The 27,198-nt window shown below is 42.2% G+C and overlaps 1 protein-coding gene across 3 annotated transcripts in view; it reads right to left on the reverse strand.

Moving 5' to 3' along the window:
- Positions 1-27,198, reverse strand: part of PXDN (peroxidasin) — a 275,495-nt gene that overhangs the window by 93,866 nt on the left and 154,431 nt on the right. For 2 of the 3 annotated variants that reach the window (XM_029595787.1, XM_029595789.1), the window contains exons 9-12: positions 26,491-26,669; positions 25,746-26,018; positions 25,278-25,394; positions 22,090-22,248 (exon numbers count right to left, since the gene is read on the reverse strand). In XM_029595787.1, the coding sequence (XP_029451647.1) occupies positions 22,090-22,248; positions 25,278-25,394; positions 25,746-26,018; positions 26,491-26,669 (728 nt within the window). The remainder of the gene's footprint in view (positions 1-22,089; positions 22,249-25,277; positions 25,395-25,745; positions 26,019-26,490; positions 26,670-27,198) is intronic. The other variant, XM_029595788.1, reaches the window with a different exon arrangement.

The following is a 27,198-nucleotide window of genomic DNA, read 5'->3' on the forward strand; positions in this document are numbered from 1 at the left end:
ATTTATTTTATTTATTTATTGTTTTTGTTATACCGAGTTTCATGATAGGCATCACATCAACCCGGTTTACAAATAACAAGGAGTGTAAAGCATAACGTAACGTAAAAAACAATATTTTCAATAAGAACCTTGAACTTTAAATACAGTGAATCAGAAAAAGGGAGAGGGAAAGTTACAAAAAACAAGGAAAATAAACTTGGGATGGAAGGGGAGAAATTGAACAGCACAATATTTACATTTCAGCCTATTGAAACTCCTATTATGAACTCTGGGTGAGGTTTATGAGGTAAGCTGGATTTTATGGGGCAGTTTAACATGCTCACTTATACGTACAAACAGCACAGTTACCATCAGTGAAGATTTAATGTGATTTGGAGAGATGAAAGGTGAAAGAGTAGATTTGTACCATGTTCTCTCTATCTAGCTTGATTGCAACTAGGTAGAGCGTGCTATAGGGATTAACTTTACAAAGCTGAAGCAGCTCTATTACATATGGACCAGTTTTGTCAACCATTTTACAAAGCAAACCTGTAAATGTTGCGTTCGTGCCTGTTCTCGCCCTCGCTCCACCCTCTCTACCTTAGTGGCGACTCCCTTCGGGTTTGACGGCAGATGCTGCTGCGGCTTCTCCTCGCCATACTTCCTGGAATCCCCAGGCTGGCCTGACGCTGTGGATCCGCCATGTTCCTGATGACATAAGGGCGTGCGCTCCAGAGATGTACCAGCAAGGGTGCGAACCGCGGGGGGTTCCCCGGTAGTGACATCATCCGCTTCCAACTTAAAAGGTCTTTGTTTGCTACTTCGAAACGAGTTAGCAAGGAGTAGGAAGGAGGAAACTTCTCTGCTGCTCTGCCTTCACAAACATACCAAGGGGTACCCGCTCCTCAGGGGCCCCGCTCTCTTTTCTTGATTTCAGTGCTAGACGGGATCCGGTACTCACTCCTCGAGGGCCTACGTCCCTGAATGCTCAGAAGACTCCTTACTGCCTGGAAGCGATCGCAGACGTGAACACTGTGAGATCTATTTATAGATAGGAATCGGTACTCGCTCCACGAGGGCCTATGTTCCTAATCTCTAAAGACTCCCTTCTGTCTAAGACGTTATCGCAGGTACGGAGATTGTGAGTTACTATTGCAGATAGGAACCGGTACTCGCTCCACGATGGCCCATGTTCCTAAAACCCTTCATAGACTCTCTTCTATCTCAGAGCTATCGCATACCTATATCTGGTACATTACTATTACAGATAAGAACCGGTACGCGCTCCACGAGGGCCTATGTTCCTAAAACTCTCCAAAGACTTTCTTCTATTCCAGAAGCCATGTCATACACAGATATTGTGAGTTCTTATTCCAGACTGCATATAGGAACCAGTACTCGCCTACGGCTCCTGTTCCTGAAAATACTGAAGACTCTCTGTTGTATAGAGGCTATTACAGATATCTACAATTGTGAGTGTATCATCTACTACTGGTTATGTATCCAGCATACCCTGTCTACTCACTATCTATAGTCTCTCTCTACAGCTCAGCAACCTCGAGATCGCAGTTCCAGTATCTGAGGGACTTCAGCCCTGCCGGGCACGTCAGCTCACTACTGCCACCTATGGTGGTTCCACTTCCTGTCTAAATAAAGAACTATCTGTGTTTGTCTCCATACTCCAGCCTAGCCGGTGGGGGCGCTGTCATCTGCCATCGGCCCAAGGATTCACCAATTTCCACTGTGTTTATTCCTTAAACTACTAGAGCAGTATCATACAGACTGCCACACTGTGGGAGCCAACCCACAACAGATCATTGACCCTGCCTACGGAGTATTACAGATTGCTAGCTCCTCCCCTTGAGGGAGCAGCATTGATCAGATTACTCACTCCTCCCCTCTGGAGGAGGTGATCCATAACAGATTGCTAACTCCTCAGCAGATTCACAACAGATTGCTAACTCCGCTCCTCGGGGAAGCTGCTCGATAGCAGTAAATAATTTTAAATGTAGCTTGAAAACTAAAATGAGGAGGGTTTTGAAGTGGGTGTTGTCAATTTAAAAACTTTATAGATAGCTCAGGAGGTTTCGCAAACTGTGAAGATATTTCTTGAATAGTAGATCTAAATATGCTCTATTTTGGCAGTCAGCGATATGATATCAGTTTGTATAAGATCCAACTAAAACCATGATTAAGGATGTGCTCCTATAATATTGTGCTTACATTTAGAAAATTATAGTAAAAACATGATTCACTTTAGTACAAATGCATTTGAACAGGCCTACAATGTTTAACAATGTTCTTATGTTAAATACTGCAGGCTTCTTCAAATGCATTTGTACATTTATATCTATCTATATATTTAGCAGGCACTATCGATTTTGATGATATACCATCACAGCCCTTAAATTAAAGAAAGTGAAATTAGAAAGCCATGTAAATATCACATCCAAAATCTAAATATATACCATGCTAACTTGGTAACCAGTGTGAAAAAAGGTCTTGATTTTAAAGTGAGTGCTCTTGTACTGCAGTCTAACTTCTAGCTAGAAACTTGGGGCCAGATTTTTAAACCTATGCGCGGGCGTAGAATTGTGCACGCAACCTGGCGTGCACAAATCTACGCCCGATTTTATAACATGTGCGCGTAGCCGTGCGCATGTTATAAAATCCGGGGTCAGAGCACGCAAGGGGGTGCACACTTGTACACCTTGCGCGCGCCTAACCTTAGGGGAGCCCTGATGGCGGGAGCTTTCCTTCCGCTCCCCCCCCCCCCCACCTTCCCATCCCTTCCCCTATCTAACTCACCCCCCAGCCCTATCTAACCCCCCCTGACCTTTGTGGACGAAGTTGCGCCTACCTCCTGGCAGGAGTAGGTTGCGTTCGCCGGCCGAGTGCCGGCACGTGAGCCCCCGTCACGACCGCTGTGCTGGAGCCCTCAGCCCCGCCCACTCCCCAACCATTTTTTCAAGCCCTGGGACATAGGCTTGGCGCGCGCAGGAGCGGGTTTTCGGGGTTACGCGTGTAACCCTTTGAAAATCTGCCCCTTGGAATTTAGACTTGCAATCTCCTGGCTCTAAACTAGGTACTCTGCCACTGAGCTATTGGAGTAGCTCTATTTGCTGATTTGGAAGGCAAATCCAGTCTACTTTAACCGGGCTACTCATTTCCTTCCATTATCACAGAGAGGAGAGAGAATAGCAAAGTGCATATTTTCTCTAATCTATACTTAAATATAGTGATAAATGATCTCACATCTTCCTTAAATCAAACATGAAAGCCTTAAAAAAAAGATAAAAGGCTTCAGAGAGGCAGCTATGCTATAATCACATGGGAAACAGCATTACTTTGGCAATATTGTATCACAGTCTCAAGCTAATCTAATTTATCTTTTTTCATTGGCATTGCATGGGCAACCTGCTATATATCTATGTACAACCTGGAAAAATATATTTGTAATACGAAAAATACTCATGACTATTGCAAAGATATTTATTATTTATTTACTTAAATGCTTTTAAAATATACCGACATTCATAGGACATATCATGCCGGTTCACAATCAACTTTGGAAAGCGAGAAGGAGAAATTACAAAAAACAGGGAGGGGGGAGGTGGAGCAGGAATGGAAAGAGGAGAGGATGGGGGCCAGGTGACAGCAAGCGCAGAAGATGCGGGAAGGAGAAAGGTAGTGAAGAGCTAGGAGAGAGAGAAATTAAGAGGAACTGTGTTAAATAATTGTAATATGTAAACAGAAATAACATCCACATTAAAAGAATTTAATAGACTCTATAATTGATCAAGCAGTTAACCATTTACCTGTGAGCTGGCTAGATGTCATCTCAGTGTTCTAATTTATCAACATTTTGGTTTGAGATATAGTTCTAGTTTCAAGAAACACTGGAGGTAATTTTCAAAGGAGTTATACCCATAAATGTAACATACCATCGTAGCAATTTTCAAAAGCCATTTCCTCGAGCAAAGTGCCCTTATGCAAGTAAATCCTAAGACAATTCAATAGCATTTCTTGTAAAAATGTTCAAAAGCCCACTTACTCGAGTAAAATCCATTTATACATATAAAACCTAGTTTTACGCACATAAATGCTGTTTAAAATCAGGCCTATTTCTTCTAAAAGTGCCATAATTAAAAAAATAAAGAAGGTGCTTCTATTTACATGGGTGTGGTCTACAGGGCTCCAACTCAGATCAAAGAGCTGGACAGAGATCTAGTCAAAGGCATCCAAAAGATCGGAAGGAAGGAAGACATGTTGCTTGGAGATTTTAATCTGCCGGATGTGGATCAGAGTATCCCTTCTGTAGAATCTGCAAGAAGAAGAGAGGTAGAGGATGCCCTTCAAGGGACTATGCTCAAACTATAATGGAATCCATGAGGGAGGATGTGATTCTTGACCTAGTGCTCACTAATAAAGATGTCTCTAATGTCCAGACAGGTGCTCACCTGAGCACCAGTGATCATCAGACGGTATTGTTTGATATTGCAAATAAGATACAGAGAAGTTACACAAAGACCTGAGTTTTGAATTTAAAAAATGCCGACTTTGTGAAAATGGGGACGCCCCTGGAGAAAGAACTAGAGGATTTGGAGATAATGGGATAATGTGAGGTGGAACAACAGTGGGTCAAATTAAAAGGAGCTATTAGAAAGGAAACAAAGGAGCTATTAGAAAGGAAACAAATCTTTATGTTAGAAAAGTAACAAAAGTAAGAAGAAAAAGAAACCAATCTGGTTCCCAAAGGAGGTGTCTGAAAAAATACAGGCAAAAAGAAAAAAGTGTTCAAGTATAAAGGATCCCAAAAAGAGGAACACAGGGTATAACAACTGGCGAAACTGAGGGAGAAGAAAGAAATCAGAAAAGCAAAAAGTCATGTGGAAGAAAGGATTGTCAAAGAGGTAAAGCAATGTGATAAAATATTTCTCAGATACATCAGAGCAAAAAAGGGGGCCCAAAGTGGTCTGGTGAAATTGAAAGGTGACAAACAGCAATGTGTTGAGAGAGATGAAGAAATGGAAGAATTATTAAATAAATACTTCAATTCAAAGTTCATTAAAGAAGACTCCAGAGAAGGACAAGACTATAGATGGGAGTGGGATGGATGAAACTTCATTTACAGAAGAGAATGTATGGGAAGAGTTAGGAAAACTGAAAGTGGACAAGGCCAAGGGGTTGAATGAGGTACATCCCAGGATACTGAGGGAGCGCAAAGATATGCTGGTGGTTCTAATGAAAGACCTGTTCAACAAATCCCTTGGATTTGGGAGTGGTGCTGCATGACTGGAGAAGAGTGTGTTAGTCCAGCTACATAAGAGTGGTAACAGAGAGGAGGCTGAAAACTACAGGCCAGTTAGCCTCAACTCAGTGCTGAGAAAATTAATAGAGTCTCTGCTTAAGGAAAGTATAGTGATCTATCTACAATCTAGTGGGTTGCTGGACCCAAGGCAGCATGGATTCACCAGGGAGAGGTCCTGTCAGACAAATCAGATTTTTTTATTATTATTATTTATGCATTTTCCAAATACAATTTCAAAAAAATCACTTGAACTGCAATCAAAGACAGAAAATATAAAATCAATTAAATTGAAAAAAAAACCCCAATAATAATATTGCTCTATAGAGGGATCCAAGTCCACAACCACAGGAATATTTTTTCCACTCTTTACAAGAAAAGATCTAGCATATACAGAGAGCAAATCAATACTAACAGACTAAATTGCTAGAATCGTACTCTCAATCAGGAACACTAGGAGAAGAACTTAAGAGTGCTGGACTTTGTCGCTCAAGGAGGAGGAGAGTTGTGAAGGTAAAAAGAAAAGATATGAAACATTCTGGTATTTGATAATACATTTGCAGGGAAACTTAAGCAGGGAAAAAAGTACCCAGTTATAATACTCTGGGCCTTAACAACAAGAACTGCCATCTCTTTCTTTGAGTCACTCTAGTCAAATCTGGATAGGCACAGAGTTTAAGATATAGAAAGGGTTCCGCACGATGACAAAAAAGCATCCTTAATATCCATTCTCTATCACAGCGGTTCTCAACCGGTGCGTCGCGACACACCAGTGTGTCGCCAAGCACCGGCAGGTGTGTCGCGTGGCTCCCGGTCCCTCCCGCTGCTCGTTCTTCCCTGCTGCCGTTGCCGCCGGGCTATCAGCACGTTCAAGCCCAGCGGGAACGGCAGCGGTGCAAAAAAAAAAAAAAAAGCTGTGGCATCCGCGGCTGCCCTTTTCTTCTTCCCGCGCCTGCATCCCCCCCCCCCCCGGACCCGGAACAGGAAGTGATGCGCGGGAAGAAGAAAGGCCGTGCCGCGTGATAAACTAGCAGGCACGGCCTTTCTCACGCGGCACGGCCTTTCTTCTTCCCGCGCACCACTTCCTGTTCCGGGTCCGGGGTGGGGGGGGATGCAGGCGCGGGAAGAAGAAAGGCCGTGCCGCGTGATAAACTAGCAGCGGCCGCTGCTAGTTTATCACGCGGCACGGCCTTTCTTCTTCCGCGCACCGCGTATCACTTCCTGGTCCGGGGGGGGGAAATGCAGGCGCGGGAAGAAGAAAAGGCCAGCCGCGGATGCCACAGATTTTTTTTTTTTTGCACCGCTGCCGTTGCCGCCGGGCTATCAGCACGTTCAAGCCCAGCGGCAACGGCAGCGGTGCAAAAAAAAAAAAATCTGTGGCATCCGCGGCTGGCCTTTTCTTCTTCCCGCGCCTGCATTCCCCCCCCCCCGGACCAGGAAGTGATACGCGGTGCGCGGGAAGAAGAAAGGCCGTGCCGCGTGATGAAGTAGCAGCGGCCGCTGCAGCATCGGCCCCCCAAGCTATTGCAGCAGACGGTAATCGGGAGAGGAGAGAGCAGCAGGAGCCTCCCGCGATCGATGGAATTCTTCCTTATTGGCCTGCGGGGGCTGGAGGAGGAGGAGCAGCTACCGTTGGGGGGGGGGGGGAGGGAGAGAGAGAGGAAGTGAGTGACAGAAAGAGAGAGAAGCAGCCAGCCAGCCTGTGTGTGAGAGAATGTGTGTGATTGAGAGCCTGTGTGTAAGTGAGAGAATGTATTTGATCGAGAGTATGTGTGTGATTGAGAGAAACTGGTCAGAGAGCTGATGTATGTGTATATGTGAGAGACAATGAAAGTGACTGCTCAAGGAGATGACTGATGTGTATGTGAGACAGTCAGGGATGTGTGTTTGTGTGTGTGTGAGAGAGAGAGAAAAAGCATGGAAGTGAGAAATCTGGGTATGTGAGAAAGCATGGGAGTGGGAAGCCTGTGTGTGTGCATGTATATGAGAGAGACTGGTTGGTAAGGTGACGGTGTGACTGGTGTGTATGTGAATGTGAGAGAGAGAATGTGATTCAGGGAATGAGAAGCCTGTGCACGTGGAGAGCGAGCATGGAAATGAGAGAGAGAGAGAGACTGGTGTGTGTGTATGTGTGTGTAACAGAGAAAGTGATTATGGGAATGAGAAGCCTGTGCATGTGAAGAGAGTGAGCATGGGAGTGAGAACCTGGGTGTGTGTGAGACACAGCATGGGAGGGAGAAGCCTGTGTATGTAAGACAGAACATGGAAGTGGGAAGCCTGTGTATGTGTGTGTATGCATGCATGAGAGAGATCAGGTGACGGGTGTGTGTGTATGTGTATGTGGGAATAAGAAGCCTGTGCATGTGAAGAGTGAGCATGGGAGTGTGTGAGATACAGCACGGGAGTGAGAAGCCTGTATATCTGAAAGAGAACATGGGAGTGGGAAGCCTGTGTGTGTGTATGCATGAGAGAGATCAGGTGACGGGTGTGTGTGTATGTGTGAGAGAGAGAAAGTGATTATGGGAATGAAAAGCCTGTGCAGGTGAAGAGTGGGCATGGGAGTGAGAAACCTGTGTGTGTGTGAGACACAGCATGGGAGTGAGAAGCCTGTATATCTGAAAGAGAACATGAGAGTGGGAAGCCTATGTGTGTGTGTATATGCATGAGAGAGATCAAGTGACTGGTGTGTGTTTGTGTGTATGTGAGAGAGAGAAAGAAAGTGATTATGGGAATAAGAAGCCTGTGCATGTGAAGAGTGAGCATGGGAGTGTGTGAGATACAGCACGGGAGTGAGAAGCCTGTATATCTGAAAGAGAACATGGGAGTGGGAAGCCTGTGTGTGTGTATGCATGAGAGAGATCAGGTGACTGGTGTGTGTGTATGTGTGAGAGAAAGTGATTATGGGAATGAGAAGCCTGTGCATGTGGAGAGAACAAGCATGGGAGTGAGAGACTGGTGAGTGTATGTGAGAAAGAGAAAGTGATTATGAGAGTGAGAAGCCCATATATGTAAGTGGAACACGGGAGTGGGAAGCCTGTGTGTGTGTGTATGGCATGAGAGAAACTGTTCAGGAAGGTGACTGGTGTGTTTGTCAAAGACTGGGAGATGATTGGTGTGTGAGAGACAGAAACTGGTCATGGGGGCATGACTGGTATGGTGTGTGTGTGTGAGAGACATGGGCCCTAAGGAAGAGGACCATGAGTATAGAGCTTAGCCACTACTGCTGCTTCTGGTGTGTGCTACAGCCTGCATGGAAGAGGAGTAGGACAGCTGCTGGAGGGGGTAAGTAAAGGTGGCTTTTTAAGTTTATTTTTCTTGATTGACTGCCATTTTAATTATTTAATATTATGTGATGTGTCTGCTTTTTTGAAATATTTTATTGGTGTTTGGAGAATTTTTAATAGTTTTTATGAGTTTTTAATTGTTGGATGTTATTCTGTTCATAGTTGTTGTGAAACATTTATTCTGCTTATTAGTATAGTTTTACAATTATTTCTGTGTGGGGATCTATAGCTGCTTGTTAGTTCTGTTTTCCTAATAAGAGGTGTATTGGTTTTTAGGGCCTGATTTTAATATTTATAGTGTTGCCTTTTCATAGATAGGGTTGCTCCTGTTTGAGTGTATTCCATAATACAGGTGTAACTGTGTGTGGATTAGTTTATGTGCATTACTACAGATCCTGGGAGTATGTTAGGTCGGTTCTGTGTCTGTTACAGAGATATTTTACTAGCATGTAAGTGTTTTATCAGTCTTATTTGTTGCGTTTTCTCAAGAGGACATGCATTGGTGGTAAACTGCTGTCTTTTCATAAGTAGGGCTATTGAGCCTGAAAGTAGAAGGAGTTTGAGTTGCTGTTACTGAGATGACACCAGAACCAGAATATCTTTTTTGTAGATGAGTTGAATGGGGAATGTCATAATTCTGCTTTACATCCATTATTGTGGATCAGGGGGGTTCCCGTGGATGCAAACTGTACATTTACATCTAGCCCTGTGACGATCATGGGTCAGTGTGTCACGCATGTGAGAACCATCTGTCAGGTGTGTCCCGACAGAAAAAAGGTTGAGAACCACTGCTCTATCAGATTCCAGGAGAAAATATATGAGTGCAGCAGGAGTAACCAATTCCTTCTGGGTAGTTTCCAATATATTAGTATGATCCAACTGAGGAGAATCAACAGTTTTAAGGGCCTGAATCCCCTTTTGATCAGGAGGGCCCTTTTTAAATGGTGGAATATAATAGACTCTTGAAACAAGAGGCAATGCCTGCTCAGGAATTTTAAGAATCTGGAGTCAGGTATCTCTTCCACATGTCCTTAGGAGTAAGTAAAGGATCTTTTGGAAAATTTATAAAATGGAGGTTCCTCCCATGCACTTAATTTTCCAATTGCTCCAGTCTGTTGGAATTTGACGGGTTCTCTTTAATTAAATTTAGTTGAATATCCGTAATGTTACTAATATCCTTTCGCAAAGAGTGCCAGGAATTCTTATTCAGATTAATGTAATTTTCAACAGATTTCTAGCGGTTATCCAAGATGCCCAGAGAACGAACTACTGGGCTCATTTGGTTGAATAAGATATTATTCAAAGTTGTGTATCACTTCCCATATGGCGTCTAAAATAATTAAAGCAGGTCTTACCAGCTCTGTCTTCTGAAAGGATGGTAAGTCAAAAACGTCTGCGATTCACTGAGAGACAGTGTTACTAGCAAAATCCCTGGCTTCAACAGAGGTTACAGGGAACTCCTGGGGGTTTCCCAATGAGCTCTCAGCCTCCAACCGTGGGCCAGCATCTTCCCCGTCTTTTGGTTGTGCTGCTCCACAGGGCTGGTCAGATGATCTTGCCTCAGCTGGGTTAGTTGGGAATAAAGTTGTTTCAATCTCATGGAAAATGTCAGATCCAAAGCCTCCCGAACATTTTCCAGAGAGCTATCTCCTGGAATGTGAGCTCCCCGCCGCACATGGGCATTCATCAGGCCCACAGATTGAGTCACCGAGGAGACAGACAAAGCCTCTCGTTCTCTGGCCCACTGTTTCCTCATGGAATGAGGCATTTCAGAAGAAACTAAGTATGTCTAGCTAGATTGGCCATCTTGGATCTCAGTCTGATTTTTTTATTGGGTGAATAGAGAATTGGATCACACAAGAGTGCTAGATATAATTTACTTGGCTTTCAGCAAAGCTTTTGATACAGTCCAGCACAGGAGGCTTATGAATAAAATGAGAAGCTAGGAGTCGGTGCCAAGGTGGTAGATTGGACTACAAATTAGCTGATTGACAGTAGACAGTGTGTAATGGTAAATGGAACCTACTGTGAAGAAAGCACGGTGTTAAGTGTTGTGCCACAGGGATTGGTTTTGGGACCAGTTCTGTTCAATATCTTTGAGAGTGACATTATGGAAGGGATAAAAGGTAAAGTTTGTCTATTTGTGAATGATATTAAGATCTGTAGAGTGGACATGCTTGAATGAATAGAGAATGAAAAGCGATTTAAGAAAGCTTGAAGAGTGGTCAAAGACTTAATGGCTAGGAATCAATGCCAAGAAGTACAGTGTCATGCATCTGAGGTGCAGTAATGGGGGTTAAAAATTGATGTGCACAGACTATGAGAGGGATCTTGGGGTAATAGTGTCTGGGGATCTGAAGATGGTGAAGCAATGAGACAAGGTGATAGCTAAAGCCAGAAGAATACTGGGCTGCATAGAGAGAGGAGTAACCAGTAAGAAAAAGTAGGTGATAATGTCCTTGTATAGCTCCTTGGTGAGGCCTCACTTGGAGTACTGTGTTCAATTCTGGAGTCCATATCTCAAAAGGGACAATGTCAGGATGAAGGCAATCTAGAGAAGAGAGACCAAAATAGTGTGGGGTCTGTATGAGAAGACCTATAAGGTGAGGTTGAAGGATCTGAATATGTATGCCCTAGAAATGAGGAGGTGCAGAAGAGATATGATATAGACCTTCAGATACCTGAAGGGCTTTAATGATGCATGAACTTCAAACTTTTTCTGTTGGAAAGCAGATAGTAGAACTAGGGATCACAAAATGAAACTCCAGGGGGAGGGGGGAGACTAAGAACAACATCAGGAAATATTTCATCATGGAAAAGAGTGGTGGATGCCTGGAATGCTTTTATGGAAATGGTTGGGACAAACAAATTAAAAAAGGCATGGGATAAACAATGGGGGTTTCTAAAGGCTAGAGCATATAAATGAAGAAAAGGGTGCATGGCTGTTACCTGCATAGAGTGGCAGTTACTACCCTTACCAAGTAACTTTCATGATTTTGAAGGAATTGCAACATTGTTCTCTGCTTCAATGGTGGGGGTAAAAGTGGAATTGGATTCAGATGACAGCTAACACCAAGCCTTGACTTTTATGGTCCGGGGTACTGATGGGCAGATATTAGGGAAAGTGCAGGACTGCTTCTATGGCCAAGTCCAAAACCAAAGCACGTTCAAGCAGCATTGTATAAATTATCAAGGCTGCTCACCTTGTAACAATGTTGTTAGTAGTACTACTACCCTTAATATAAAGCTTGAGGGTAACCTGCATGGAACAGAAGTTCTACCCTTAACAGAAACATGGGGTAATATGCACAAAGCGGCAGTTACTACTATAAGAAACTTGCTGGGCAGACTGTATAGACCATTTGGTCTTTTTCTGCCATCATTACTATGTTACTATGAATATCAACAGTGATGACAGAATGAACTTGCCTTGTCCATATGTTTTACATGACTGTTCTCAGATTGTTAAATGCTGTTGGTTTTTTTTTTTTTTTTTTCAATGTCTTCAATAGTTTTATGTATCAGGTTGTTATAATTGTAAACCGGAGTGAAGGCTACTCTGCTCTACCTCGGTATATAAAAAATGCTAAATAAATAAATAAAATAAATAAACTAGTAGGTGGTTCTGTATGTCATGCTGCAAGTACAGCAATAAACTAGAAAGTTCTAGCAGAACCATGGGTGCAAATGTAGTCAGGTCTGTCTAGCAGGTTGAAAATACAATACAAACTTGAAGTCCTAGTGGCAATGGAGGCACTTATGTAGCTAAGTCTCTCTGGTAGGCTACACCAGAGCATGTACACTGGGTCAGTTTAGCATGGCCTGGTTGGTGTTGGCAGGGCACTACTGGGAAAAGCCATGAGGAAATAAGAAGTCTGACAGCCACACTGGTATTAGTGACTGCTTGGATTATTGTGAGATTGTATGGTTGGACATGCTAGAGGACAGGGTGCTGGCTGTGAACTATAAAGGGGATCCTGCATGCTCAGCAACCCAGGAGGGTGGAGTTCAATGAAGGAAAATGACTGTTTTGGATAAGGAGTAGAATCCTACAGGCAATGACGCTCTACAGCTGGCAGCTGATATATCTTTAGCCAAGTGGACAGGAATATTGGGCAGACTGGTTGGTCTTATTCTGTTGTCATCTATGTTACTAGGCAATAGATGGAATAGCCTGGGTAAAGACATTTCTGGAGAATCCATTCCAATTTTTCACATGCCAAATAATGGCAAAATAATGAGTTACCCAGTTCCAAGTTGTTGAAATCAGAGTAAAATGTTTTTTGTCAGTGTCCTTTGCAAACTTACTAGACAAAAGAAAAGGAGGAAGAGAAAAATAAGATATAGATTACTTAGGAAAAATAATAAAGAATGGAAGATGGGAAAGTTCATAAAATACCTGCCAAAAAGAAAACATTCATGTGATGTCATATTAGCTCGGACGTTCTATTACTTTCCATTGCAACTAATCCTGCCAGTTTCAAACATGCTGTGATCCCACCATTCCTCACAACATCTCCACTAGACTCTAAATATCTTGTTAATTGCCTCTCTACTCCCTCCCCTTTTCCACATCCAAACTACTTGAATGTGCCATTTACGTTTGTTATCTTGATTTTCCTGCATTCTCAAGTCACTGCAATCTGGTTTCCACAAACTGCTTTTCATAGAGACAGCCTTTGCCAAAGTCTCCTGTGATCTCTTCATGGTCAAGACCAAAGACCTTTATCTGCTTCCCATCCTTGATCTATCAGCTGCCTTCAAAACTGTTAATTGCAATTTATTCCTTGACAATGTCTTCACCTGGATTTCAGGACACCATTCTGTTTGAGTTCTCCTTTACTGCTCCCACCACACTTTTCGTGCGTCATCTGATGGATCCTCCTCCACCAATTTCCTATGCTCAGTTGGTGTATGTACTCTTTTCTCTCTATACTCATTCCCTCTGTGCCGATTTCCTCTGATGGCTTTCAGTAGCCTTTTTATCCCAATGATTTCCAGATCTACTTCTTTGCACCAGATCTTCCACCCAGAATCCACTCCCAAATTTCAGCCTGCTTGTCCAACATCTCTGCCTAGATAGTCCACCATCTTAAACTTTTTTTATACTATTTATTTATACATTTTTTACAATACAAAGCAAAATACTTTGCATGAAGCAACAAACTGGGATAACACGAAGAGGAAAATTAGTAATTAATAGAAACCAGTTCCACAGTAACCATCGAGATTAAAAGCTTGGGGGGGGGGGGGGGGGTGTGAAGAGAGAAAAAAATCCCCAAAACAAAACAGAACATACAAAGAAACAGCTACAGCATGACAAGTCTGCTCAAATATATAGATCACATAAGGATTCTAAATGTGTGCTAGGGAATCCAAAAAAGATTTAAATTACTCAGGAGCAAAATATATGTAAACAACTTTATTACATTCAACAACACACTTGGAAGAGTATCTTAACAAAAAAGAACCACCTAAATCAAACATTCCCTGCCAAAAAGCTAAAAAAAAAAACCCCCAAAAAAACCTTTCTTTCTCTCAAGTTGTTCTGAATAAGTTTGGATAGATCCTTATAACTTGCCCCCAAAAAGCAAGTCATATTCTTATAATACAGTTCAATAACAGTGCTGGTATCTTGTTCAGATGCAAAAGACACAAAGCATAGCATGCTGAATTATTTCAGGGCCAGAAGATTCCAAGAAAAGTTAAATTCAGAATAAGAGGAAGATAGAATGTCTTGATTCTGCGCACTTTGACGCGAGTTTGGTAAGAAGTACACCTTGCTAATGGAAGGAACATTGCTGGAGGAAGTATGCAATATATCCAGCAATTATTTCTTCAAAGCTAATATAGGAAGTTTACCCATAACTTTAGGAAAATTGAGCAATTGCACATTTTTATGTCTGGAATAATTCTCAAGAGCATGTAATGGTCTCAAATCACTGCTGCATTAACCATATGAAAACCTTTAATCTCTGTTTCCAAATTGCTAATCTTATCAGTATGCTCTGGCAACAAATTTGCATGCTCTGAGACAATAAGATCAAGATGAGCAGATACTGCATCAATTTTACTAACACAGGCATTCAAGGACCTAGCAAGTCCAGCCATCATCTTCCAAAGCTATTGCAAAGTCATCACTGCCAGCTTCATGAGTACTGGAAAGAACTCACCGCCAGGCTGTTCTGAACGTCCCAGTGAAGCTCCCCAAGAAGACACATCTGCATCTTCCTGCACCTCGCATTCTCTACCAGAAATTGGGCCAACATGAGGCTAAACACAGGAATTCTCCAACGACATTGAAAAATGTTGATTCCACGCAGACTCTAAATTGACACCCTACCTCACAGTCGTGACCTCATCCACAGGCGTCAAAGTTGAAATAGCACAGTACATCTCTCCCTCAGCGGCTCAAAATGATCTTGGGGGCAGAAAGTATTCTCATCCCCTTCGCCAGTGCTCACAGCGGGAAGCTGCTCCCTGTAGGCCTGGGAGACATGAAGGATGTGATAAAAGGCAGCCTTGAAGGCATATTCAGGAAAAAAGATAAGGAAACAGGAGCAGCTCAGCCTCAGCTCATGCCTAAGCTCTGCCCCTCCATATTAAACTTAACAAGGCCAAGAAAGAAATTATTTTCTTTCTTCCCAAACCCATTATTCCCGCCTCCTTTTTTAAATATCCGTGATAAAACTGTTAAACTTCTACCTCCTCAGCTCACAACTTTGGGATCATCTCCAACTCTTCTTTGTATTCACCTGCACATATCCAATATTTTATTTATATTGCTCCTTTCAGACACTTAAATGCTCTGGAATTCATTGCCAGGGGATGTGGTGAAAGATATTAGCGTAGCTGTGTTTAAAAAAGGCTTGGACAAGTTCCTGGAGGAAAAGTCCATTAAACATTATTAGGGTAGAGTTGCAGAAATCCACTGCTTATTCTAGGGATAAGCAGCTTAGAATCTGCCTACCCCTTGGAATCCTGCTATGCACTTGTGACCTGGATTGGTCACTGTTGGAAACAGGATACTGGGCTTGATGGCCCTTTGGTCTTACCCAGTATTGCAAGTCTTATGTTCTTATTATATTCAGGTACTCCTAAAATATGTTTGCTTCTCTGTATCACCAAAATTTGTCACTTTGTTTCTGAATACACTATCTTTTATTCATTATTACTTCCTTCATAGGATACTGAAAACTGCTCTTAACAGATCTCCCACTAACCCATCTGTCTTCATTATAGTATATCCACAATTCAGCTGTGTGACTTACTTTCCTTAAGTACCATTATGGCTATGCAACATTTCTTCTCAAGTCCCTCCACTGACTATCCATCTGCAGGCTCCTCTTACTCGGTAACAAGTGCATTCATTCTGCAGATCTTATTACCTCTCTTCTATTATCTCTTCTTACCAATTTCATGTGACTTATGCTCAAGTGGGAAAGTTGCTCTTATCTGTGCCCTTCTCCTTCATTTCCAACTCCAGATTATTTGCATTCTACCTTGTTGTGCAGCATGCTTCAAACAGCTTTCTTGAGTCAGTGTATTATGACCTCTCTAGCCAAAGTCAAGTCTCTAGCCACAGTCAAGTCTAAAAACTTTTCTTTATGAAATTGCTGTTAAACCTTATTTATTCATTCAAATTTAGCAAATACTGTTAGCCAGAATCCTACAGTGATTTACAAAAAAAACAGAAAACAAAATTAATTATAAATTAGAACAATCATATCAAATATAAGCAATTCATTTGAAAATTACAGAAAATAAACTCACACAAAATAAACAAACACACAAAATCCCATAACAAATAAATACAAATCCACATAAGATGTAAGGGCAACAAAATAATAAAGATAGATTAACTAAAAGACCTAAAAAAAACCCCCCAAGCTTTTACATATTTCTAAAAGATTGAATAATCCTTCAATAGTCTATTCTCATGGAGCAGACTGTTTCAAAGACTAGGGAGCTCCCACACGGCTCGATCCAGTAAGGCCGCGGTAAAAACAGTGCGGTAGTGTCAGGCGCACCCTTCCTCCCCGCACGCACAGTTCTCTTAACTAACTCCCCGATACTCTCCTCTAATCGCATGCAAATGCATGCCGCGGCTTTAAAGCGGTAGGGAAGGGTTATGGCCGCGTAACCCATTTTACTGTATAGGCGCTTAATACAGCGCCTATACAGTAACCTGGGTGCGCTGGTACCTGTCATTTCAAATGACATTTGAAATGACAGGTACCAGGAAGTGTAAAAATCAAAATTTGTAAATACCTGTCGGAGGGCCGCGTGGGTCCAGGCGGCCGGCGGGATCCGGGGGGCCGGTGGTCGCGTGTTAAATCTAGGCCGCGGGCGGGTGGGCGCGGCGGCAGCGGCGGCGGGGGGACACGCGTTAGTTCGAGACGGCCGGCGGGCGGCGGGTGGTCGCGTGTTAAATCTAGGCCGGGTCCGCACAGGCGCGCATTCATTCATTCACTGCCGGTGGGGGCTGCCGGAGAGGCAACCCCCACCGGCAGTGAATGAATTCATTCATCCAGGCGGAGGAGCCGGCTGCTTTCGCCACCGGCTCCTCCGCCTGGATGAATGAATGCGCGCCTGTGCGACCCCTGCGTTTCGGCGCCGAAACGCAGGGGTCGCACAGGCGCGCATTCATTCATCCAGGCGGAGGAGCCGGTGGCGAAAGCAGCCGGCTCCTCCGCCTGGATGAATGAATTCATTCACTGCCGGTGGGGGTTGCCTCTCCGGCAGCCCCCACCGGCAGTGAATGAATGAATGCGCGCCTGTTCAGCGTTCAGCGATACAGGCGTGCAATTGGGTAGGGTAGGCAGCAGCGGGGTCCGGGGGTGGCAGCGAGATCCGGGGAGCCAGCAGCGGCAGCATGATCGATCGCGCAGGCAGGTAGGTGGCAAAGTAAAGATGGCCGCCTGCACGGGAAAATCGTGCAATTGGCCGCTGAAGACGTGACGTCACACCCCGTGACGCCAAAACGTCGTGACGTCACGTCTTCAGCGGCCAATTGCACGATTTTCCCGTGCAGGCGGCCATCTTTACTTTGCCACCTACCTGCCTGCGCGATCGATCATGCTGCCGCTGCTGGCTCCCGGATCTCGCTGCCACCCCCGGACCCCGCTGCTGCCTACCCGCCGCTCCCGGATCCTGCCACTGCCCCCCCGGACCCGCTGCTGCCTACCCGCCGCTCCCGGATCCTGCTGCCGCCCCCCCCCCCCCGCTGCCGACCCGCCCGTGCGATTTTGGCGCTCATCCAGGGAGGGAGGGAGGAAGGGAGAAGGGACTACCGGATGCCGCTGATGGCTGCCCGCCGCCCACCGGCCGCCTGGACCCACGGCCCCTCCGACAGGTATTTAAAATTGTTTTATTTTTTTATATAACACACAGGTATTTTTGTTTTTTACACTTTTTAAACTTTTTTTAGCAGGCCCGAGCCTTGCTACTTTTTCGTTTGTTTTTTTTTGCCCTGGTCCCGTCCGGTCTCCTGCAGCCCCGTCCGGTCCGGACGGGGCTGCAGGAGACCGGACGGGACCAGGGCGGGTAAGCAATGTTTTTACCCTACACTACACTACACTAACTCCTACTAGGGGGAGGCGGGTAAAGTAGCAGGTTTAAGGCCGCGGCAGAACAGCGGGTTAGGGAGGAGATAATATCAGCGCCCGTTACAGTATCGCAGGGGAATAGATAATTCCTTCATTATACAGCTTTTTCGTTCATTTACATGCCGGGTGCGGAAAGGGTTATGCGTCTGTTTTCAGAAGCGATACGGACGCGTGAAACTGGAGACTGTATCGCCGAACTGCCTTGCGTGCCCGAATTGTGCGCTACGAGCACGTTACAGACGGGCAATCCTCGAGCGGACGATACTGGATCGAGCTGACAGAAAGGCAGGCTTGTCTTTTGCAAATGAATAGCATGGGCGGAGGGGAGAGCTAATTATTTGAGAGAAGCTCAATAAATGGGTAGAGTCCCAACAGCTTCTCATAAATAGGAATGTCTTTATCCCAACAAAAGCCTATGACTGAATGTCAAGACTTGTATTTCCCACAGGCCACAACAGCAAGTCAATGAAGATTCTTGAGAATCGAGGAAAGATGACCATGGTATTTCTCGCTGCCAATAATTCTAGTTTCTGCATTTATTAGGGACTTTGTTTTCAGTTTTTATTTTATTTCTCCCAGGAATCCATCAGTATTTTCTGCTAAAAGAATAAAAATGGCCTGTTGCCAACAAAATTATTATTGTGGTTGTGCCCATTGGCATTATTTTTATGGTCCCCCTTTATTTTGGGGGGGGGGGGACACCTATAGCTAGGGATTCACTCATCCTATTATCCTCAGAGAAAGTAGAGTTCCTTACCTGTAACAGGTGTTCTCAGAGGACAGCAGGATGTCAGTCCTCACTAGATCTGCCCACCTCCTCATGGAGCTGGGTCTCTACTTTAAGTGTTTTCATTAGCTAAATTATTAGATTTAAGGGACCCTGCATGGACGCATAGTATATTGCATGCATGGGCATGCTTAGTGAGGCTCAGTTAAAATTCTAGAAAATTTGACAAAAGTTTTCTGTGCTGGCCTCGATCAGATGATGTCACCCATGTGTGAGGACTGCCATCCTGCATGCCCTCGGAGAATGTGGCATGCCCATTTCTTGAGGATTTAGAACTATTAGGTTTGAAACAGATACTACCTGTGCCTACATATCTTGCAGCTAATAAGTTAGGCTTAATTTTTAATCAAGAGCAGTCAAAAGAAGGTCCATGGATTTGTTTTCTTGGTGAAATTCCGGTCGTATGATCAGATCATCACTTGCTTAAATTTTCAATGCATTCCTAGTAATCAGATTACTACTGGAAAACTTGTGGAACACAAAAAATGTGGATCCTAAGCAATTTTGTTAGATTTTGGATTTGAGTTCAGCTCCTAAATCTTTGAATGCATATCTCTTGGTTAAACTGTGGCATAAGACTTTAGAGAGGCTTTGGACAAGACTGCTCCATTTAAACCTTTGAGTGTAAACTGGAAAAAATTCTGCTTCCTTTTATACATAATCCATAAAGGAACTAAAGGATAAAGGCAGACAGATGCAATGTCTTTGGCACAAACACAATGGCAGTAAACAAACTGAAATGGCAACATATGAAATATTACATTATATATATGGCAACTGAAAATATGATTGATTCTTTTGCAAATTATCCTAAAGAGATCAATTATTAAGAAAAGTTCCTCTATTCCAAGTAGTGGAGAGAAATTGCTCCCCATGATGTAGTACATTAGTAAATTACTCTGAGACAGTGGCATAGCTAGAAATCAATTTTTTTTGGGGGGCCCAATGTTAACATGGGTGGGCAGTTGACATATAAGTCAAGGCCCTACTATTTGTACTCTTATCAATAATACCTTAAAGTGAATTTACCAACATTAAAAACCTTATTAATCTATATTAATTTATTTTATATTTACTGCAGCTTATAAATACACCAAGTAAAAAGTAACAAAAGTTTAACAGAAACATTAGATCCAATTACATAATACAACAAAAATCAATGTATTCTTTTAGGAATCCTCTTTCCAAAAATGCAGAGAATATCATAACTACAATAAAACATTAATAATCATAATCATCATCATAAGAACTTAAGATTTGCAACAGGTGCAGAACAGAATTAGAACATGCAAAAAAATATATATTCAAATGCTGGTGCCACTTCAGTGACAGCAACACAAACTCCCTCCAATGCCAAACACTTTGTGAGGTAAAACAAATCCCTACAAAACACAAACAAACAAATAGCACATAGAACCTTCCCAATCCCATCCCATAACACCAGTAACTCACAGGACTCAAACAGCAGTAACCTTATCTACAAAAAGGCAGCAAAGGCAAATATTATACCAAGCCCTAGAACACTAATACACTGTGTAGTGGACATACAGAACAAGCTGAACTTCTACAAAATCCCTACTGAGAAACTACACACTAGCCAAAATACTGCTCTTCTGTCACACATGCACAACACAGACAGAGCCTTACCTAATACAGAATAAGGGAGATACAGACAAAACAAATGGAAAGCCTGAGAAACCAGCCTCAGCGAACACTGGAATATTGAAGAAACAGCAAAATACAAATATATAAGAAATGCACATTCCCCAAAGATGGCATATTCCAGTTGCTGAAAGGCAAAATATATTTTTTTTACCTTTGTTATCTGATCTTATTTTTATAATCAGTTGGTCCCAGTCTCTTTGTTCCCCTTGTCTGTCTCTTTTTCAGGATCTCTTGTATTCTGTTTATTCTTTCCCCTCTTGTCTTCTTTCCTTCCTCCTTCATGCACACACACACACACACACACACACACACACACACACACAGATTCTCTCTCACATGTATTCTCTCAAACACATGCTTTCTCTCACACAGGCTCCCACTCTCATATGCTCTCATTGTCACATTCAGGCTCTCACTCACAGGTTCCCCACTCCCACACACATAAGCTCTCACTCTTACATTCTCTCTCACACAGAGGTTCACATTCTCACACAAACTCTAACATGTGGGCTCATACACACACAGGCTCTTACAAACATGCTACCACCCCCACACAGGCACCCAATCTCATGCTTTCTCTCATAGGCAGGCTCCCACTTCCACGCACATACATACAGCTTTTCCATTCCCACATGTCCTCTTACATACAAACACTTCCTGGCAGGCTCCTATTCACATCCCCCACTCCACGGCAGGCTCCCATTCACACCTCCACCCCATGGCAGGTTCCCAGCACACCAACACCACCCTCCCTCAGGCAGGCTCCCAGTCATACCAACATCCCCCCTCCCCCCCCACACGGCAGGCTCCCATTCACACACACACATCCAGACTCCCATTCACTCGAAAACACAAAACCCGGCCAACCCATGGCTACGTAACTGCTCTGAGATAGCCATTTGAATGCTATATAATCCTTAGGACAGCAGAGAACTGAAAATTAGCAATTAAAATGATCAAATGGTACAGCAATTTATGAGGTGAAAGATTCATACTAATTCATGTTGGCCCAGAAATTAATCATATATATTCAAAGAAAAGACCAAGTTAACAGTTGAACTTGGACTGATCAGCAGGATTTCATGCTACCAAAAATAGGCACCACTTTTTTAAAAGCATAAATTTAACACTTTTTGCTTTCCTTCAACTACATTCATTCAAATAAAGGTCTCTGCCAAAATTATGACTACAACAAAAAGAATTTTAAAAAGCTTATTTAAGTTTTAAAAACTGAAAGCACACAACAAAAGACAAAAAAATAGCTGGCTGCGTTTGCAATCCGAGTGCTCACTAGTAAAATATCTTGTTTAAATAAATCAGAATTGTTTTGCTGTCTAAGATGAAAGACTCAAAATAGCATTAAAACAAAACAAACCTAAACTATGGCAAAATAAAAATCACAAAATGAATGTTTTAAATCATTTTGCAACAACATAGGCACCAATATTGCCAACATACCTCTGGGCTGTACTGTTAGAAGAACAGAAATCCTTTGAGACCCTACAATGTTGACAGCTTGGCATTCATATTGGCCTTGGTCATGCAGAGCAACTCTGGAAATCCTCAAAGTCCCTGTTGATAAAACTAGATGTCGTCTATCTACAGACAGCTGGCTCCCTAAAAGACAATATCAAGTTATTCATTACTCATCTCTACACACAATAAACCATTAAATACACAGAAAAACATAATCAGTAAGCCAGTGAGAGGACAAGTTATCCGGCTAAAGTTAGCTGGATAACTTATCCCAGATATTTAGCAGGATAATATCCCAGATATTTAGCAGGATAAACGTTCAGCTAAAGATATCCAGCTACCTTTAGCCAGATCAGTTTAAACCTAACCGGCCAGCTTTTGAATATGGCCAGTTAGGTCTAAAGTTATTTGGCCTTCTGTAACCAGATAACTTGCTATCCCACCAAATATCTTTAAAATAGATCAGGTTAAGTGCAGCTATCATTAAACAGTAATAAAAAGTAAAGAGGTCTGCAGCCTGACTCCCTCTCTCCCTCCTCCTCCTATATAGCAGCATACTCTAGAGCTGGAAACGTGGATAGCTTTTGACTGAAGCAGCGCTGGATTGCCAGGAATAGGTGAGTTTAGACCTTGCTTCTGGCAAGATTTTTTTTTTTTTGTATCGGGGGTGGGATGGGGGTGAAGCCCAGACAATTGGGACAATGGGTGGGTGGGAGGAGAGGGGAGACAGATTAAGATCTTATTCAAAACAGGGTTGGGGGGGGGGGGATGGAATGGATGACCTGTAGACCACAACAATTTTCATTAATTTAGCAGAGTTTTAGGGGGTGGCGAGTTCACAGCTCGATAGGGCCAGATATGAAATTTGGGGAGTGACGAGAATAATTGGGCAGCAGGCCCCTTTACTTTTTATTTATTAGTATTATTATTTTTTTTTTAATGACAGTGCTACTTAACAGGATATCTTCTGAAGTTATCCAGTTAAGTAGAAAGTTATTTGGCCACACAAGGATGGATAACTTAACTGAATAGCTCTGAAAATCGGTCAAGTTAGCTGGATAACTTAACTGCTCCCCAAAATGCCTTTTTTATCCTGCTACATTTTAGTTGTATAATATCCTGCTAAAATCTGGATAAGTGGCTCAATATTCAAACCCATGCCATTTAGACAGAGTTCTCAATTGCAGATCTTGAAGAACTTGATGCACTGGGGATCACTGCTAGCTCAGAAGGGTTTCAGAATCCAAAGTAAGCCGAATACCTCACTTGATTAACAGACTTGGAATAGTCATTTTTTTTCCATTATGCTAGTTTACAAAATACACAATTTTTCATTTTTACTTTAGGATGTGAAGTATTTTGTGCCATCATAAATTTCGTTATCCCAAAATAAAGTCACATGCCACGCAATTCATTGAATAAGGTATACCCTTCCGCTTCATAAATTTCATGACATCAACAGGAATACCAACTGGTGAAGATACTTATTTTAACAGTCGCTCATCAAAGATAGAGTATCACTAGTCACAAATGTGGGTGAAGTCACTTGGCATGGATCAGAAGCTTTCTAGAATTTTCCTCAAAAGTGTTAGTAGACAATTTCAAGTACATAGGACAGTTCCTTCTCATTTAGCTCACAAGTTCAGTCACAGAAGGAAAGGAAGAGTATATGTGTGATCAGTGAGCCACTGTCTTCAGAGCACACCTGCTATTTGGTAAGCAACACTTTTTTTCTGAAGAGGCTCACCCATCATACATGTGAGAATCCCTAGCTAAGGCTCTTCTTTAAAGGGGAAAAAACAAACAAACTCACTCTACCAACATCTCGTAAACCTATTTTTATTAATTAGAACTCCCCCTTTCCTTCTTTGTTTTGGAAGGCAATCCTAAATCACAAAAGTGGGATCTAGAGAGCCTGTAATTGTGCTCTAACCCTCACAAAGATCCTGGAGACTATATTGCCCAAAACTGCTGTTGCATTAAGAGTCAGAGTCTAGGCAGTAATGGGACATTGTGTGGTGTAAACTCTACTTTCAACCTTGCAAATCTCTATAGAAACTGACCTAAAATGGGCCTCTGATGCAGTCATTGCCCTGATATTATGGGCTTTGACATATCCTCATATTCTTATGCGGTTAAACCTGCTTGTGCATAAGTGAAAGAAAAGCAATCTGATATCCAATTCAATGAAATCCTCTTCAATACTGAAATACCAGGCTTCTTAGGGCAAAAAGAAATAAAAATCTTAGAGACCTTGTAAGATCTTTAGTCTGCTCCAGATAGAAGATGACAGTTCCTTTGAAAGCCCGTTATGGTCTATGGCTCACAGACACAGAGACCATAACCCAAAAAAGTAACCTTCTAGGTCAGGTACTTTAGTTCATAGGAGCCAACAGTACCCAGGACTCTGAGGGTACCTTCAACTAAGGCAGGCCCCACATAAATGTAACAACTAAGGGTTGTATAGAAATTGATCTTCCATCTGTATAATAGTGGTATCCACCAACTGCACTGAGATGTACCTTAGAGTTAGTTTTGAAACAAGTCTCTGAGATATATATAGAAGATACTGAAATAATTTTTATGTAGGTCAGAAAAATAGGATCTAGGGCCTTGCTGCCATAGAAGACAGCAAATCTCCTCCACTTGGAATTACACGATGTGAAAAAAAAAAAAAAATGGGACTAGGTGGTTTGTCAGAAGCCGTGCCCTAAAGGTGGTCCACTGACAGGATAGACAAAAATTAAGAAAATTAAAAAAATACTGAAAATAAATGTAACTAGGGGAGCTAGCAGGAACAAAACATTTCTGAGGAACAATGAAGCTGTAGAAAAGTCCAAAAAAGTACTGAAAAATATCTGAAAAACATTAGGCTTTAAAGAAAAATACATCCATACAGTTGTGCAAAAAAAATGAAAACCTAAGAGAGGCAGGCTGCAGGGTCATGAAAACTGTTGAAAATGCTAAAAAAAAAAAAAAAAAGTGTTTATTAATACTTTTTATGAACACTGTATAAAGTGTGCAATCAGCACCAGACGACAATGATATAAACTGTACATATGATGGGTGTTTCACTTCCCTTCAGAAAACAATTTTCTACATTTATGCGCGAGTCAGAAATTTATCTGTCTCAATCAAGTTCATTAAAATAAAACAAAACTGTTGCTCACCTCCCTTAGTCCATGCAATCACTGGCTGAGGGTAACCCTGTGCTTCACAATGGAAATCAACTGTGTTTCCCTCAATGGCATTTCTGTCTTGAGGAGTAATAGTAAACTGTGGTACAGCTGCAGGGAAAGAAAGGGAAGATTTATGCTGTTAAACACATAGGAAACATAAGAAATTATTTTGCTGACAACCAAAGGGGACATCTGCAGACTAAAAATATAATTTCCTAGGACAGATTTCACTAGAAATGTACATTATGCTTCAATAATTTACATATAGAATAATCATCAAGTTCACTGTTTTTTTAATGCAGTTAAGGTAAAATTATTAGATAGTTAAGAAATATTAGTACTGGTTGCAACTACTCATTCACTTTAATGGATGATTGCCATTACTTTTTACTTTGCATTAATATCTAGCTTAGTGGAACAACAACTTCAAAATATACTTCTCTAATTAATATTACTTACCTTGCACTATGATGTAAGCAGTTGAATGGATTGTATCTAAAGTGTTAGTGGCAAAGCAAGTATACTCGCCACTATCTGCCTGGTTTACATTCTCTATATAAAGTCCTCCTGAAGGAGTTATGTTGATGCGAGGATCATCTGGCAAAGGGGCCCGGTCTCCTCTTGTCCATGTAATACGTGGTTGCGGCTGACCTGTTGCACTACATTCCAGTGTTACGCTTTCTCCAACCAAAACCTCTGTGTTTTGGGGCTGGATTACAAAACTGGGTCTAGCTATTCAAAAAAAAAAACAAAAAAAAACAAACAAATTCAAGTTTTCTAGCATCTGTTTTCTGAATGTAAGGGCCAAAGCAACAATTTTACTTTCTTCCTCAGAACATATTACCTCCACTTGCCAAATCTTTATTCCAGACTCTAGACCATTTATTTATTGCAGGTTTGTGTATGGTAGCTCAAAAATCATTCTATTTTGGCTAACACATTGCTGGAATGTTCATGACTGGAAACAGATGTTTAGGTTACCATTTCAATTAGGGAGAGTACTTCAGCCTGCAGGAATATCGCATTTCATCTTTCAATTGTTTTAATCTAGTTGGGTATTTTTCTAGGCAGTTTAATAAATGTAAGACTTACCACAACAGTCGAATGAAGAAAAATTCAGGTGGCTCTGTTTATTTCTGAAGTACAAAACTTATAATTAGCTACCTCACTGCATAAGTGCTTACTACTACATCCTGAAACGTACTCTCTTTACCTGGTGATCCAAAATATCTGAGTGTCACTTCATGAGTTTTCACTTCACCCGCTACATTTTTGGCCATGCACTGGTAAACACCCTGGTCAGTTTCCTGTGTGTTCTGAATCATTAGTGTGCCATCGTCCAGTACATTTAAGCGGGAATCATCTTTCATGCTCAACTCATTGCTGTAAAGAAAGGAACAGGACTAAAAAAAAAGGTTTTAGTTTTATTTAGATACAAACATTTGATATTTTGCTTTTTCCTAAAGTATAACGAAAAATGCATTTATATAGGTAAAACATACAGATAAGAGGTAGACTACAGGTACATACCAAGGTATAAAGCAAAGTTACTTACTTGTAACAGGTGTTCTCTGAAGGATGTATGTCCTCAGACGTGGAATGACATTATCTGATGGAGCCTGGTATAGGAAGGTAAAGGCTTCTAGAATGCACAAAATAGCATGTGCAGCCTGACCCATATCACAAGGGACCCCAGCAGCCTATACAGAAACTAAAAGGAACTTAGACAATCAACTCCAAAGGGAGACAGGAGGGTTTTATGACAACATAAGAACATAAATTGCCATGCTGGGTCAGACCAAGGAGTCCATCAAGCCCAGCATCGTGTTTCCAATAGTGGCCAATCCAAGCTACATGTACCTAGCAAGTACCCAGACACTAAGTAGATCCCATGCTACTGATGGCATTAATA

The sequence above is a fragment of the Rhinatrema bivittatum genome, chromosome 3 (genome assembly GCF_901001135.1).
Source record: "Rhinatrema bivittatum chromosome 3, aRhiBiv1.1, whole genome shotgun sequence".
NCBI classification, from domain to species: domain Eukaryota; kingdom Metazoa; phylum Chordata; class Amphibia; order Gymnophiona; family Rhinatrematidae; genus Rhinatrema; species Rhinatrema bivittatum.